This window comes from Mus pahari, chromosome X, assembly GCF_900095145.1.
Source record: "Mus pahari chromosome X, PAHARI_EIJ_v1.1, whole genome shotgun sequence".
Classification (NCBI taxonomy): Eukaryota; Metazoa; Chordata; class Mammalia; order Rodentia; family Muridae; genus Mus; species Mus pahari.
In genome coordinates, this window is record NC_034613.1 from 42576833 (window position 1) to 42593048 (window position 16216).

General features: G+C 39.3%; 1 protein-coding gene across 1 annotated transcript in view; it reads right to left on the reverse strand.

Annotated features, from left to right (window-relative positions):
• Nucleotides 1-16216, reverse strand: part of Gpc4 (glypican 4) — a 115629-nt gene that overhangs the window by 12408 nt on the left and 87005 nt on the right. The window contains exon 3 of the mRNA XM_021187509.2: nucleotides 10544-10935. Coding sequence (XP_021043168.1) covers nucleotides 10544-10935 — 392 coding nt within the window. The remainder of the gene's footprint in view (nucleotides 1-10543; nucleotides 10936-16216) is intronic.

Consider the following 16216-nt stretch of genomic DNA (forward strand, 5'->3'; position numbering starts at 1 on the left):
TGTTGGACATCAGTGGGAGGAGAGGACCTTGGGCCTGAGGGTGTTTGATCCCCCAGTGTAGGGGAAGGCCAGGGCAGTAAGAGTGTATGTATAACCAGAATTTAGAAGGTCTTGGACACTGAACAGAAATCAGGAGACCCTACAGATGAATGAATGTCTACTAAGGAGTCAAACAGCAATGATAAAAATACTACTCAAGTCAGACAAGGATAGCCCTCCTCTGCAGAGAAATGGCATTTACTGTCATCTTTCTAGATCTGTAGGCTAAGATTGTTTGGGGTCATGAAAGAGCCAATCCCACCCTGTCATTCATTTCCATCAATCAGTAGAAAGGATCACAGCTAAGAATCAAGTGCCAGCAGCTAACTGGAAGCTCCTGACTTAACTCTGCCCTCTTCTCTTTTGGAGCCTTTATCAGGGGGTTAGTGCAATCTTCACTAGCATCATCAACTAGCTCTTCAGACACCGACTTTTAGAAGTTGATCGTATCACAGGGAGCAAATCCATCCCAGAGATGCTATCACTGTGATGCTGGGTGGTCGGCAGTACATGTCACCTGCTCTGGTATGTTACTTTGGATATCATTTAATCAACAGCACCCTTAGTAACAGCATCAGAGATTAGTATTGTCAGTCTCCTATCTGGTAAGTACACACACACACACACACACACACACACACACACACACACACACACACTTACTTCTCTGGCTTATTTCCCAAGAGAAGTCTAGCATAAAAGAGGGAAAGCATACAAAAAAAGGGTAATTGTATACACTAAACTCAACATTCTCTACGAAGAGTTAGAATTTTTCCACAGTTTTAACCAGTCCCAAATGTTTTCCTAAACACTAAATTAGTCCCTTTAACTGTGTATTAATGTACAGTAAAATTCTGGCTAAGCAATATCCTTGAAGATTGGCCTCTCTGTAAAACTAGATTTTCTGGATAGCTGAAAGTTCATCCCTTTGAAGTCACACATTGTTAGGATTTTGATGCTCATTCACCTCTTGTTTTCCAGATGAACAAGCAGGCCTCAAGAAGGAAGGGCAGCCAAGCCTGCACCGGAAGGGGCCTCAACTATCATCAGTAATGTTGCTCTCACATTGTACAGATAAGCAAACTGAAGCCAAGGAGATGAAACAACCTGCTGACAGCCACCCTCCCACATTTGATTCCAGTATCACACCTTATCAAACACTGTGTCACAAAGATTCCCCAAATGGGTCACATTTTCCGGTCATTCTAAACAGTAGATAGGAACCTCTATTCTTAGGCAGTGCTTATTTTTCTCTTTTATTTTTAGTCCCAGTCCACATTAGAGAGACTGCTAAATGGTTGGATCTTAGAGATGTAAAGGTTATGTAAATGACTTATAAAAAAAAAACCCACAACACAGCTGGATGTGTTAGAGCATGCTTCTAATCCTAGACATGGGAGATGGAGGGAAAAATACGGCAAGGAAGAGTCACTCTGGATTAAATAGTGACACCCCGCTTAAAAGATAATAGTAATAAGAAAAGAGATAGAAAAGCAGAGGAATAGGAGGAGCAGGGAAGAGGAACAGGAGAATTATGGAACAGTACTTGGCATATTGAATATTACTATTAAGAGCCAACAGTATCTTGGTGGATTAAATGCCCTAAAGTGTCAACAAGTAGATGTCAAGCACTTCACACGTGCCTGGGTTTATTACTGATATCAAGAGAGGTGAGAATTTCTATATTAGAATATGAAACCTGTTCTACAGAACATAAATAAATCCCAAGGTAGAACAGACCCTTTCAGGAAGTAAACAAAGATGTTCAAGTTGCGATAATTAGATTCAAGAAACATTTTCCAAAGCCCTTGTTCTATTACTTTTCATGGAGTCAGGGAGCTAACTCTAGGAAGCAACACACTGCATCCCAAATTTAACTGCAAGTCAAACCATGAATATAGTAGACCCTGTGATGCTTGCCCCTAAATGAATCTGATGGGGTCTTCAGTTTAAAGTCAGAGAACAAATGAAATGATATGACACAGTGGCGTTTAGTTAAAGGAAGATTATGGCGCTGGGTTTGGCAACATTTTTTTCCAGCTCAAGTTCTGCATGTGACTTGTTACTTAACTACTAAAAAATGATCACAGTGCACTTGGCTATAAGATGCTATGGGAACACTAAATACACCACAACTGTAAAGAGAGATGGAGATGTTATAAGAAACCTGGGATGAAAGAACATGCTAAACATTAAAGCCGGAGGAAAAAATGTTCTTTCTTTTCACAGCTATAAATCAGATCACCATGTATGGTTCACACAAAGAGAATGCAGAACCTGGGAAGCAAGCCCCACGTGGAGGATGAGACCATGTATAAAGAGGTTTTCTTCAATACCCAGGGGATCTAAAGACCTAAAGGGGGAGCCCGCAGGACCTCCCCTTTGTAGAAGACATTTCAATAAACGAATATTTCAGGCCCAGCACCCGAGCTTTATCAACCTGCCTAAGGCTGGATGGTAGATGTAACAAGGACAGCTCTTCACTCTAACTCTGCAACATCCCCACCACTTGGGGTTTAGCAAATGGAACCTCAGAGGACTTCTTAGTAAAAGGCAAAGAAGGTTAGTTAAAAAGCCAAAGGTGTATCAATCAACACAGAAAAGAAAGGGGTAAATACTAGTGTATTTACTACTACACTAGTATTTACACTGGAAATTCTCTTCTGGAGTCTCTGGCAAAAGCCCAAAACAAAGCCCCATTGATCCAGGGATGGTTCTTGCTGCCTGTCACATGGTAACAGGCCACACATGCACTACAGGATACTTCTCCACAAGTTCCTATGGGATATCTACACTCCTGGGGAGGAGTGAAAGGTTGGATCTTTCTCATCCATAAGCAAAAATACAGTCATAATACTATAATTTGTTTTGGGACCAGACTGGCCTTGAACTCAAGAGATACATCTGCTGGAACTCACTCTACACCAGGCTGGCCTCAAACTCAGAAATCTGCCTGCCTCTGCCTCCCAAGAGAGCTTTTTAAAAAAGGGAAAAATCAAGTTCATTTACATTCTATTCGCTGGTGATCATCAAAAAGAAAGTCAATACTGCCTTCATTCACTCTAAAACTCACTTGCTGAAATAGATTTACTTTAGAAGTCCCCAAACCAAATAGCAGATCATGCCACACAGGGGATAATTAAAAGAGCAAGATGCTCCAAGGTCTCCATTTCATCTTCAGCGATGCACTTTCCTCAGTGGCACAGCATGCTACTTCAAATGTTCAATCTGACTGTGACTTTGGGGCACATCTCTTGACTAATAGCCGCTATGTTTTTCTTTCATTCAGAAGGCTCCGCTGAGTCCAGATATGAATCACTTCCCAAATCCTTAGGGCTGGGATACGAATATGGGTGGACATTTATGATTATACTTCAGAAGATGTCACAATTTTTAGACTTCTCCTAGGGATATAGTTGTTTCTCAAAGCTTCTGAAAACAGAACAGGAATGAATATGTGTGTGTGTGTGTGTATATATATATATATATATATATATATATATATATATATATATATATTATATATTCATCCCTTCTACCTTTGAACAAAAATATGGCTTAAAGCACTCACTGAGAACATGTTTGCTTAGCTTTTACACTTGTTGGGGGAGGGTGGTGGCTGTCTTTCGGAAATTGGCAGAGCTAAAAGCTAAGCCTTAGAGACAGGTAGTCAGGGATTCCAGAGTGCATGCAGTTAACTTTCTTAATGTGTAACATTTTTGTCAGTGATGAGGATCAAATCTAGGTCTCACACATGCCGGAAAAGTACTATGAGCCCCAGATGCCTTGGTGAATACCGACATGACTTCTTTGGAATCAAAGCCTATCTAGGAAGCCTGGGGGCAACACAGAGGCTTTCAGACTTCATACACTTTCAGCACACTCAATGAACACTTTATATCAGCTATAGGGCTGGATGCTTTCTAGTGATAAGGTGTAGGTTTTCAGGTTTACTGGTGAAATGAATCAGGGTTTATGTTAGAGGGCAATTTAGGACACAACTATATATGGAGCAATGCATACTAGATACTGGGAGGAAAGGACATACTGCTTAATAAAATAATAATGACTTACTGAGTGCCAGCACCATGATTTGAAAACTGTTCAAGCTGCTATAGGGGTGAGAAAAAAGATATAATTACAGTGTATTACTCACTGTCCCTGTTCACAAAGAGTTCAAAGGCTCAAGAAAAACACCACTGGACATAGTAGACAGGCATTCCCTTGGCTTGGGGGTAGGGGTGGGGGTGGGGATGGGGGTGGGAGGGCATCACAGCTGAGTGGCAGAACACTTGCTTAGCAAGCACAAGGCCCTGGATTTCATCCCTAGTATCACAAAAAAGCTCCCCTTTTAACCAAACAGGCTGAAAAATAATTCATATTTTTTCCTATGTTCTAAAACTTAAAAGAACTTCAGTGAAATGTAGCAGAGATAATGAATTCCTACCAGATAAGACAATGATTATAGGAGGAAAAGGTTTATAGAAGGAAGAAGGGATGACATTATTTATGGAGAACATGTATTCACTCTTGCTAAGGAGAGTTTAGCTTCTGGACTGAACAGTTCTGTACTAACTCAAACACCAACATCAATTTGAGTGATTGATCCATAATCCCAGTACACGAATATCCAATTTCTAAGACACTTAAAATTCTTTACAACTGACTTATCATTTTTCCCAATATTAGGACAACTCTAGAAAGCTACTCAGAATGTAGCTTAGTAAGAGTCACTGGGAAGCCATTCATCTACTTCTTAACTTCGTTTAAAAGTATTCATTGTAGGCTGGGAATGTAGCTTAAAGGCAGGGATTTTAAAGCTGAAAAATGGAGAAAAGGAGGGGAAAAGAAGAAAGAAGAGGGAAAGGAAGGAGAGGAAGGGGAGGAGGGACAACAGCAGCAACCCCCTCCTCTTTGCCTTCCTGGGCATGTACCATGACATCTGTATGCCATATCTACTATAAAAAGCCTTTATAGAAAAGTCTCCTTGTCAAAGCCTCTTTAAAAAAAAAAATACATCGATGGAGCCTTTCTACCAAATAACCTGCATATTCGAGGCCCACATTAAAAACTCCCAGGGAGCAGCTTACAAAAAGAAAAATGTTGGAGCAGAACTCTTCCCACAGCCTGGATTTCATTTCAGAAATTCACAAGGAGCTTTAAGCCACATTACACAGCGACAGCAGTCGGCGTGCTGTGCTCAAGTTAGAAATGCATTACCTTGTACTTTATTCCAGCTCTGAACACGCATGTGTTGCTGTGCAGTGCCCCCTCCCCTGCATTTTTTTTTTTACACAGCCACTCACACCAAACAAACAGAAAAGGTCTAGCTTTTCATCTGTTGCCTGGTAACACAAGCACCCAATAAAAACAACAGGAAATATTTCACCAAATTATGGTAAGAAAAAGAGATAGGGAGCCCACACTTGCTGTGGGATGTGACGAGTTTATTCAGCAATTTCCTAAGTCATCTCAAATTCAGTACACACACACACACACACACACACACACACACACACACGTGAGTGCGCCAAGAGATATGAGACATTCCTTGCTGTTGATCTGATAAGAAAATTTTGAAAGTATAATATATAGAATAGCTCCCACTCATTCACTCAAGAATACTTGTGGGCACATTGTAGATAGAAGCTGTACAAATGTCTGAAACTCTTTTATTTTTTTATGTGAAACCGATAGACTCAGTTATGCTCCCATAAGATGAAAATATGATTATTTTAACTCCCTTAAAGACTCTACATTTTTGTTTTCTTATACTTTGAAGTATTTTTTTAAATTTTTCATTGAATATATTCATTGTATATGGTACTATTACCTAAGGATGTTTCCATACAAGAACATGGAGCATGGCTTCCCGCACCCCACTATCCCTAAGTTCTCTCTTTTCCCTCCCATTTGTCTCCTTTTGTGCCCTGACAGTTTCTCTCCTGCTTTTATGTCATTGTTAATGTAGCTATATACAATTTAGAAATCATAAAGCAAATATCCAGAATTTATTGTCCTGAGATTGGTTTAATTCACTTAATATAATTAGAGTGTTTGCAACTTTCACTTATTCCGCCTCTTGATACACCAAATCATCCATAGCTTCACCATAGCTTGAGTTCTACCATGCCCTTTGCAGGTCTAGCCTTTACATTAAAGTGAAAAATACTACTAAGGATAGAATGGAAATTTATACTTGGTTTCTTAAAAGCTCATTGCCATTTATAAAGGCGTGGGAATATATATATATATATATATATATATATATATATATATATATATGTTTTTTACAAAGCTTATTTGCATTTATAATGGTGTGGGAAAAATATAAAAAATTGGTCTAGTATTTGGAATCAAGGGAAGTAGAGAGGAATCCATAGAAATCGTTTTCAAGGCAGGATGGTCCTTCATACATCTTAATGGTAAAGCACCATTGTCTAATTATAGTCCCTGTAGTTTGGCATGCGGGTGTAGACACAGACCCATTATGCCAGTGCTAATTGAAACCATGAGAATGTATCTGTTGGTCAGAAGAGCTATTAATTTTCATGATGCATGTAACCACTTGCGCATTTCTTAAGCACCACAATAGACTCCATCCTCCCAGGCAAAACTGCTGCTACAAGCAGGTAAGTAAGAAATGCATCATGAACCATGATGGATAACAATGGAGTAAGTAATACAAAGATGCATAGCAGCAGGATCCTCTTGAACCATCTGTTTCTAATGAAGGGGCATCTCATCAGTTGGAATCCTAAGGCTCTAAGGAGTGTGCGAACAGTGCTAGGTCCAGCAAGTAGTGCCCTTCTATGGAAGGGCAGGAAGTTTGCTGGTGCCAATGGCCCTTTCAAAAGCATTGTTTTGATCAAATCATTATTCATCTTGGAAGTACAAAAGAAAGCTAGAAATCCAGGGTGTTGTCCACTTATAAAGAGAAAGTGAGACCATCTCTGAGTTAAGTCTTCCAGCAAGTCGCCCCAAAGCTAGGATGCTTTTCCAGTTTGCCTTTAAACATCTCTTTGTAGCCAAGTGATTTGGGTCTCTTCATTTGGCAAATATACTTTCTACTCTAAAAGGACTTTCTTCAGGCTAGAGGGCATTAATTTTATTAGGTACCAAAATGTTACATATGTTAAATTGTTCTTCCAAAGAAAATGCACTTGGGAAGGATTAGCAGGTGAAGAAACCCAGACATGAAAAAAAAAATTACTCAATATATAAACTGCAAGAGAATCCAAATTATAAGTTAGTCATATGGATTTAGTACTTACTCATTTTGAAATACATTTGTCAGCTCATCACTATGTCTCCCACATAGTAAAAGTTTAATTGCTTAACAGAGAGCTACAGTCCAAAAATATTAAAACAGTTAACTATTTTTTCAAATATACAAATACGCCTGGCATACTGCTACATAGGAACATCCCATATAAGATGTCTTCTTTCGGCATCTTTAGTAACTTATTTAATGTCTATGTATTTTGCTATTGTGTTATTAAAATAATATAAGCAACCTTAATTTAAAATTTTGGTTTCAAATCAGCCCTTAAGTCCAGAATTTGTTCAATACTGAAGCCAAAACAGCATTATTATTATTCAATTACAAATATAATACTTCATATAGCCTGATGATATTATTTTAGCCAAGTAACTGGCAAATAATCTTTGTCCTGTGTAATTTAGATGACATATCTTATATTCTCTGTATTTCCATAAAACTATGAACTATCTTTTTTTTTCCAAAGGTTAGAGGATTAGATATATAATGGACCAACTCATCTAAGCAGTTAATATTTTATTAAGAAATTCAACAATGGATCCTACATAAGAAATGAAGTGGAGTTATGTTTCCCTAGAATTACTAACACTGACTCCATCGCCAAGCGGCCCAAGGCCAGTGGTTAAAGTGCTTCTGACAGAAATTAAACTGTCTGATGGTTTTTGTTTTTGTTTTTTTTCTTTTCAACAGAAATTTGGTTTGGACAGCCTGTATCAGACTGGCCACTTTGGGCTCTGGGTTGTGAGGTCTCACTCACAAATATCTGCCCATCAGTCTCGTACATTTGGGTTTAACAAGTCTTTTAAGAAGTACAAGATGAATATAGAACTGAGCTAAATTCTAAAACAAAAATGTTTAAGGAGTTATGTTAAAAAGCAGCTTTTCTTCTTCCCCCAAACTAACAGTAGAACTTACATTTGGTTAAAAAGAGAGTACTTTTCAAACACTTACTTAGGGATATATGTCCCTTGTTTTTCTCTGCATACTTGTATATATAGCACCCAGGTACACATGTGTAATATACTCAGGGCATTTACACCACACATTGGCTCCTTCTAGCCCATTCATCTTACAATGAACATAAGACACTGCTAAAAGTCAATAAATATGCCTAGTGGACTATTATGCTAGTAACATGGGCCTTAAAGAATTGCATACTGTGGACTGCTTCCATACTGGGATCAAGATGAAAATGACTGCTGAGGTTGACAGAAGCGCAGCATTGAGATAACTTTTCTGAGTATAGCTACCCTAGGTATACTCTTCACTTACCCTACCCTAGCTTTCTATTTCTCACCAAAAATTTGCCATTGACAATGAAAGGATCAGAAGGAAAAGATAAGGTGAACAAAAATATTCTACAAAGAAATTCCTAACAATTTACAACCTGGAGTTGAGAGAATCCGTATGTAAATACATACAGTTTTTCTAATCCCAACCTATCAGCACCTATTTTCTATAGTATCCCAGTCTCCAGACTTATTTGCTTCATCCTGGTAAACATCAGCTTCCTCTCTACCTGAGGTGACAGTACATTCTGTGTACTTAGTTGCTCATTAACAGTTAGCAGTCCCTGTTGCCTGGTTATGTTTGTTAATAAGCATCTGTTGGTTTAGACAGTAAGTGCCTTTGTTTGGATAATAAATTACATGGTCAACCTACCGGTAGATGAACTCTATGGCAGCCAATCTGGTGGGTATTTTGGTATCTATAATACTGTTCAATATTTACGTTGACCTTTTGTCCAATCACCACAACAACTAAAGGACAAAAGCTACTGTCTGTGCATACAGGATTTCAACAGTGGCTTACACATTTGTCATCCACTTGAAAGCCTAAAGGAAAAGCCCTAAGAGCAATATAACAAAGATAACTTTGCTCCAGTGTGTATCTTTCTTCCCTAGTATTAAGTCATAAACTATCTCTACCTAGGTTTCTTTTGCTATTAAAAAAAACATGACTAAAAGCAACCTGGGAAGGTCTGCCTTACATACCCTGGGTCACAGTCCACACAGAGGGAAGGCATGGAAGAGAACTGCCTTACTGGCTTGCTCTCCACAGTTTGCTCACTGCTTTCTTATACCAACCAGGACCACCTGCCCAGAGGTAGCAGCTGGGCCCTCCACCATCAGTCATTAAGCTCTGAACACTCAACACCTTCTTCAGTCCCAAATTCCAAACTGCTTTACATAAAGGGAGTGGCCCAAGGTCCTTCAAAACCGGTCCGGGGCTTAAGGCTCAATAGTAAAAACTGGCTAAGCATCTATAATGCCTTAGAGTTCCATTCCCAGGACTACAGGGGGGGAAAAAGTTGGCAATCTCACAGAAGGGGGAACCATTTGCACTTTGACATCTTGCTCAAAATCCTCCTGCAGGAAATGTAGGAGAGCAAAGCTTCCCTTTGGCAGTTAAGATGCAGATGGCCCACACCAACTCAAAAGAACCCTTGTCCTTCGCTTCACCTCATAGAAACTCATGAAGTCCCTCCTAAGGTGGCTCCATGGAACAGTCTGAAAGATACAGCTCTAATCCAACTCTTTTAGTTTACAAGAGGTTCCTTTTATCACATATCACAAAAGTATTTTCTACCCTGATGATTCTATACACAAGGTCATGATCAAAACCTTGAATAGTGCACAGTATTTTTTATGAAATCTCTGAGCACACTTTATAATAAGGAAACAAGTGCTCGTAGATACAGATGATTTCCTAGCCTATAACTAGTGAGCTCATAGGCATTTGAAATAACTAAGCATGGAGCCTGTGTGTGTGTGTGTGTGTGTGTGCGTGTGTGTGTGTGTGTGTGAGAGAGAGAGAGAGAGAGACAGACAGACAGACAGACAGACAGACAGACAGACAGACAGAGACAGAGAGATTGAGATTCTTGCAAGAAGAGAAAAAAATCAAAAAACAGATGGAGGCTAATTTGTTAAGATCATTTTTAAAATTAAGATTTTAGAGTCAATGTACATCCTACTTAAGAGTGGCTACCACGGAAACTACAGAAAATAAGAATGATATATAAAGATGCTCCTCCTAGCACTGGTGAATAATTCTAAACAACACATGCCCGCGGACAATGTGTGGGAGGTGAGAGACCAAGAAAAGATTGTTATTGAGCCAATGGAACACTAATGACTTGTTTTTGCACCATTCTTCAAGCTTCTTTTGAAACCAAACCAGGCAAAAAGTCAAAACACAGAGTACATACAGCGAACTTACCACAGAGACTTTGCTTACTACATCCCTTGCAACTGCTAAGCCTTGAGCGAAGGTCCTGGCTGCAACAAACGCACGGGTAACCTGGAGCTTCAGTTTCCGAGGGACATCTCCAAAAGGCTTCAGCTGCTCTGTATATTTGCTCACACATTCCAAGTACTCATCTGTAAAATGGTACTGGGAGTTCACCAAGCGGAACATGCGCTCCAGAAGGCGAGCCCAGAAGTCATTTAACATTTCTTCCAGGTTCACATTTCCCGCCACATAGTAGCGCTTCAACTCCACGAAGAGATCTTTAAATAGCTCTGAATTTTGCATGTATAAGTGGCCATATGTCTTCACGAACATATCATTCAGGGATTTCTCTGCATTTTCAAGAAGTTCTTTGAAGAATTCTAAAAAGAAAACCCCCCAAAAAAGGAGAGAGAAAAAAATGAGAAAGGCTGTTTTCTAGTAATTAAATAACTGAATGAGATAAATAAAACAAACAAACAAACAAAAAAAACAACGAAAAACAATTGTGAGGTTAAACTGGAAAGCACATTCGCATATAAAGTGTTCTTCTGAGGAATGTGCATCTCAAATCATGTGTCAATGAAAAGAAATCTATGAAGTTACACTTTCATAGATGTCTACCTCCAAGGGAAGGGGTAAGAAATTTTTAGATCAGCAGCTTCTCAGGAATCAGTACAACATTCTGAAATCCTGAAATAAACAATGGCAGGCTGGACATAGTGATAGCTGCCTGTAGTGGCAACACTGGAGAGGCACGGGGATCAGGAGATCAAGGCCAGTCACGGATACACAACAGATTTGAGGCTAGACACAAGACTGGGAAACAAACCAATAAACAAACAAACAAGCTAAAAAAAAAACAGTAGCAGCAGCTAAAAACAAACAAAACCTACGTAGAAATGAACATAGTATGTCTAAAAGATGAGGTTTCCCCAAAACATTTTATTGTAAGACTCTAAACCATGCTAATGCTGAGCTCTTTTAATACAGTTCCTCATGCTGTGGTGGCCTCCAACCATAACATTATTTTCGTTGCTACTTCATAACTAATTTTACTTTTAATTAAAATTTAAATATCCATTTTTTTTATGGTCTTAAGCAACCCCCATGAAAGGGCTGTTTGATACCCCCAAGGGGTCTCGACCTACAGGCTGAGAACCATTGCTCTAAAACAAAGTAAATCATGTCCCCTGATTATGACCCAAGATTAGGACAGGTGTTTCAAAGACTTGTTTTTATCTCATTTCTTCTTTACTTATTTACATGATATGCCTGGAAAATGTCTGGGGGCACAAAACCTAATCAAATGGCCCTAGAATCAAGGTCAAGCTGCTGAAAATTATTTCTTGAGCGTTTTCTCTGTAACATTAGTGTACCTTAGTGGTATCCACCTTGACTTTGGGATCCTAAAGGATTCATACTGTGACATTATAATGTTCTTTTGAAGATTGCAAAGACAAATTTATAACAGATGCCATCACAGCTCTGATGTATTTGTAAAATTACATAGAAAAATAACTGAAAAATACAAATGACAATGTCTGGATATTTCAGATTTATACCTTAGCCACCATACACAGTCATAGTCCAAGTGCTAAAGGCTTTAAGTTTTAAGTGAAAACCGTAACTTAATTTTCTCTTGAAGTTTAATGAGATAAGAGCTGCAGGAGAAGTCCCAGGCTAGCTAGCTTTCACAAACACAGGTGTGAACAGGAGATCCTGTAGTAAGCAAGATGGAAGAGGAGAACCGACACCCCAGGTCATTCGATGACATTGACTCCATACTCTGTCATGTGTGCTTGATCTCATATGTGTGCTTGTGCAGGCAAATGTGCATTCATCTGAAGATTATTCTTTTAAGAGTGAGAAGCTAACATTAATCATTCTTAAAGAATTTCTTGCCCGGTATAAAAATAAATAGCCCCATGATACTAAGTTTAAAAGCAGGAAATAGAATGGATACCAGAGCAAACTATGAAAATTTGATCAAATGAGAAATTGTGTCTAAGTGAACATGGATCAGAGGGAAGGTGGTGCCACTTCAAAAAAGCAATAGCGCTACAAAAGTGTTCTCTTCCCACGCTTGGAGGACAAACCAGAGGCTGACAGTTAATTCCAAATAGTTTTCAAAACCCTTGGACTAATAAGTACAGCCTTTTGGAAGAAGAAAGACATGTGTGGGTTTACATACATGCCAAGAGAGCCTATTTCAATGCTTTGAGACCCTAACTCATCAATTCTTGCTTCTTTGAGGTTTAGGGATAAGGTCCAGTATTCTGTCGGGTTCCAGATTTTTAGACTTTTACTTCTTGGGCTGTTTCTTCTCTCGTGTTCCTAGTTGTGGATTTTCCCCCTTCCTTTCTACTATTTCTGGTCTTTTGTTTCCCATGTTTTCTTCAGAGCCCTTCCGCACAGGAGCCAAATAAAGACACTCTTGCTTCCTCACTAGCCTTTTTACCAATGTTTTCTCCCTTTGAGTGAGAGCAGAGTATATGAACAACTACAAGACATGTACTAGGGCTCTCCAGAGGCTAATTATAAAAGGGATTATTGGACTGGCTCCCACAACCTCAGAGACTTCCAAGTCCTGAGACGGTTATCAACACACCACCAGGAGACCAGTAGGTAGATCCTATGTCTATGAAGCCCAAAGGGCTGGAAAGCTCCTGAAGAGCTACTGGTGCCAAGGGAAACCTGATATGCATAAGCAACAGCAGAAGAAAACACACCACCTTCAAAAGACCCATCAGCAAGAGCTGGGTTCTCCATTTGTGTGTCATTATTCCATCAGGGCCAGCAGCCTAATAGATGGTGCTGCCTGCACCAAGACCAGGGGTTTCTGCTATTCAGATCACTGGCCCACATGCCAATCTTCTCTGGAAAACACCTCCACAGACACATCTAATAGGATGCTTTATCTCATCTCTGAGGACATTTTAACAAACAAGGCATCATAGGAACATGTGAGAAGAACCCTGTGAGGAGTCCATGGAGAAGCCTGGTAAGTTCTCCAAGGGTACACCAAACAGGGCTGGAAAGATGGCTTAGCGGTTAAGAGCACTGACAGCTCTTCCAGAGGTTCTGAGTTCGAATCCCAGCAACCAATGGTGGCTCGCAACCATCTGTAATAGGATCTGATGCCCTGTTGTGTATGAAGATAGCTACAGTATGCTCACATACATGCAATGAATAAATCTTAAAAAAAAAAAAAAAAAAAAAAAAAAAAAAAAAAAAAAAAAAAACAAGTCTTGGCCCTACCCAGACTCACTGAACCAAAAACTCTAGGTGTGGATCTAGCCATATGTGACTCTGTGTGCTGTCAATTCTTTAATTAATGAAAAATGTCTCAATTTCACTGCTTGCTAACATTTGAGGGGGTGGGGCAGTGCTGCTTTAGTGGCAAGGAAGATGTTTTCTTTCCAATGAGCTGCCTCTGGAAAATACTATTGCGTTCCTAGAAAGAATGTTGTGTGATGTCTTGGGCATAAATTTTCTTATATAGGGTTCTTTCTAGTACGTGTTAACATAGATGACTAGTACGTGCAGTGCAGCATCTTCCCATAATTCCAAGTTGGGGGGGGGGTTGCAGGTGCTAAGGAATTGCAAATGACATCTGGTTGGTGTCCTTTACAGTGCCTTTTCACCAGCATCCTTGGTAAATGGTGCTTGTTGATCAGGGGCATGAAATGTGGAAGTGGATTGTGTTAGGACATGCCCAGTATGCTCCACTTGCGTATTGCAAAAGGGAAGCCGGGTCAGGAGAACAGTATAAAAACCTTATGCCAACCAAGAGCTCTTAATACTTCATGACCTAAAATAAATTCCAACAGCAACAGCAGGCCCTTCCTTATATTACATTTTATCATATTATTCATAACATAACTGGTGTGAAGAATTGTTTGGCTTCTGCTTCATATTTGTTTAATAAGTAAATCTGAATGTTCAGTTGCATTTTTAATCAAAAGCACCTAGAGTCATGATTTTCCAGGGTATGAGACATACAGTGGGGTCCATTGAGCTCAGTTTAATTTAAAACTTATAGAAGACCAGGCTTCAGAGTCCTATACATCGAGGATGGCATATGGAGAAAGTTCATCATCCTATTTTTTTGTTTTTGTTTTTGTTTTGTTCTTGAGGCAGAGCCTCACTATGTAGATCAGGCTGGCCTCAGAGTCACACAGACCTGCTTGCCTCTCTTCTCTCCTAGGTGCTGAGATTTAAGGCATGCTCAATGGATCCATCCATTCTCGTCAGGAGCTGACCATGGATGTAGCTGTCCTTAATACAGCTACACAGAACGTAAGAAAAATGACCTAATGAAAAGGAAATGGATTTGATGGTGACATCCCACTGTCCAGCATTACCACATGGATTTTTCATTGGGTTTCATAACTCAAGATTTTCTTGTGAACTGTAAGCCTCTGTTGCACATGTAAATACGTGTTTGTTTATGGCAACATGTGTTCTAGGAGATTAGTGTGGTGCCACATATACACTAAATCCTAATGTATCTCATTACCCAGAAAATTTATCTTCTTGCCTTCACACATTAAAAGACTCTTTTATGTGGCCATTTAAGTTGCAGATATAAAGAATTTCTGAATGGGTATGTGGTTAATAAATGCTTGAGAAATTCTATAAAAACTAATACAACAAGTTAAAACCTCGCAGCTTAATCTCTCCAAATGGCTACGCAATTTGACAGGTATGTACTGAGTGCCTATTATGGGCTCAAGTCAAAGCACACAGCTTCACTGTGTACCTTAAGCTTTCTTCTGTACAATCAGTCTACAACAAAACTTTCTAGAGAGACAGATTTCCCCTATCCAATTTACCTTTCCTATACAGCCACTTTCCACTTTGGCTTTATAAGTGCACGAGAGACTGTCAAGCATCTATACAATCCTTGTATCTATACAATTCTTAATCCTCCATTTCATACAGTGAGTTCTTCAATATTTATCTATTTCACCCTTGAGTCAAACAGACAAATAATTCATGAGACCCAAATTCATTTCTCCTTACATTCATTTCATTAACGGGACTATTCTGCCTGGTTTTTGGTTTTGGCTTAAAAGAATGGCAGACATCATGTAAATTCTAAAATTAGACACAATATCAACCAAATCATAATTTTCATGCATAATTCTATCCTATCTCCACTGCTCCCTACTATTCTTCCTATGACATTTCCTTCCAGAATAAGGGACAGAGCACACATTAGACAGTCAAGTACAGGGCCACGGCCATCCTTCATAACAACTTGTAAGTTCTGCTATTCTCATCTCTACCTGTGCCCCACCCATCCTCAGCATTATTCTTGTTCCTCAGAGTCAGGGTCATATCCTAACTGCTAAAGAAGACCTGCCTAGACCAAGACGCATAGTAATCATCCTCCATAATCATTAATGAAACCAATTATAATACAAGAGTTGGCGAAGGGAACCAGCCAAGGGTAGTGTAAACCAGAGTTCCCACTGATCAGAGGCTGAGTTAATTGGAAGTTAGAGTTCCTATTCAGCAACTGTTTGTACTTGTGTAAAAATACTGCTCAGACAGAGTCTGTTTTAATTCAGTGAAACTACTGATCTGAACGAGAAGTCAGAAGAAGAGGCAGTAACAGAGCATTTGTGAGCAAGTTTATTTCTGTAATTTTCCTTT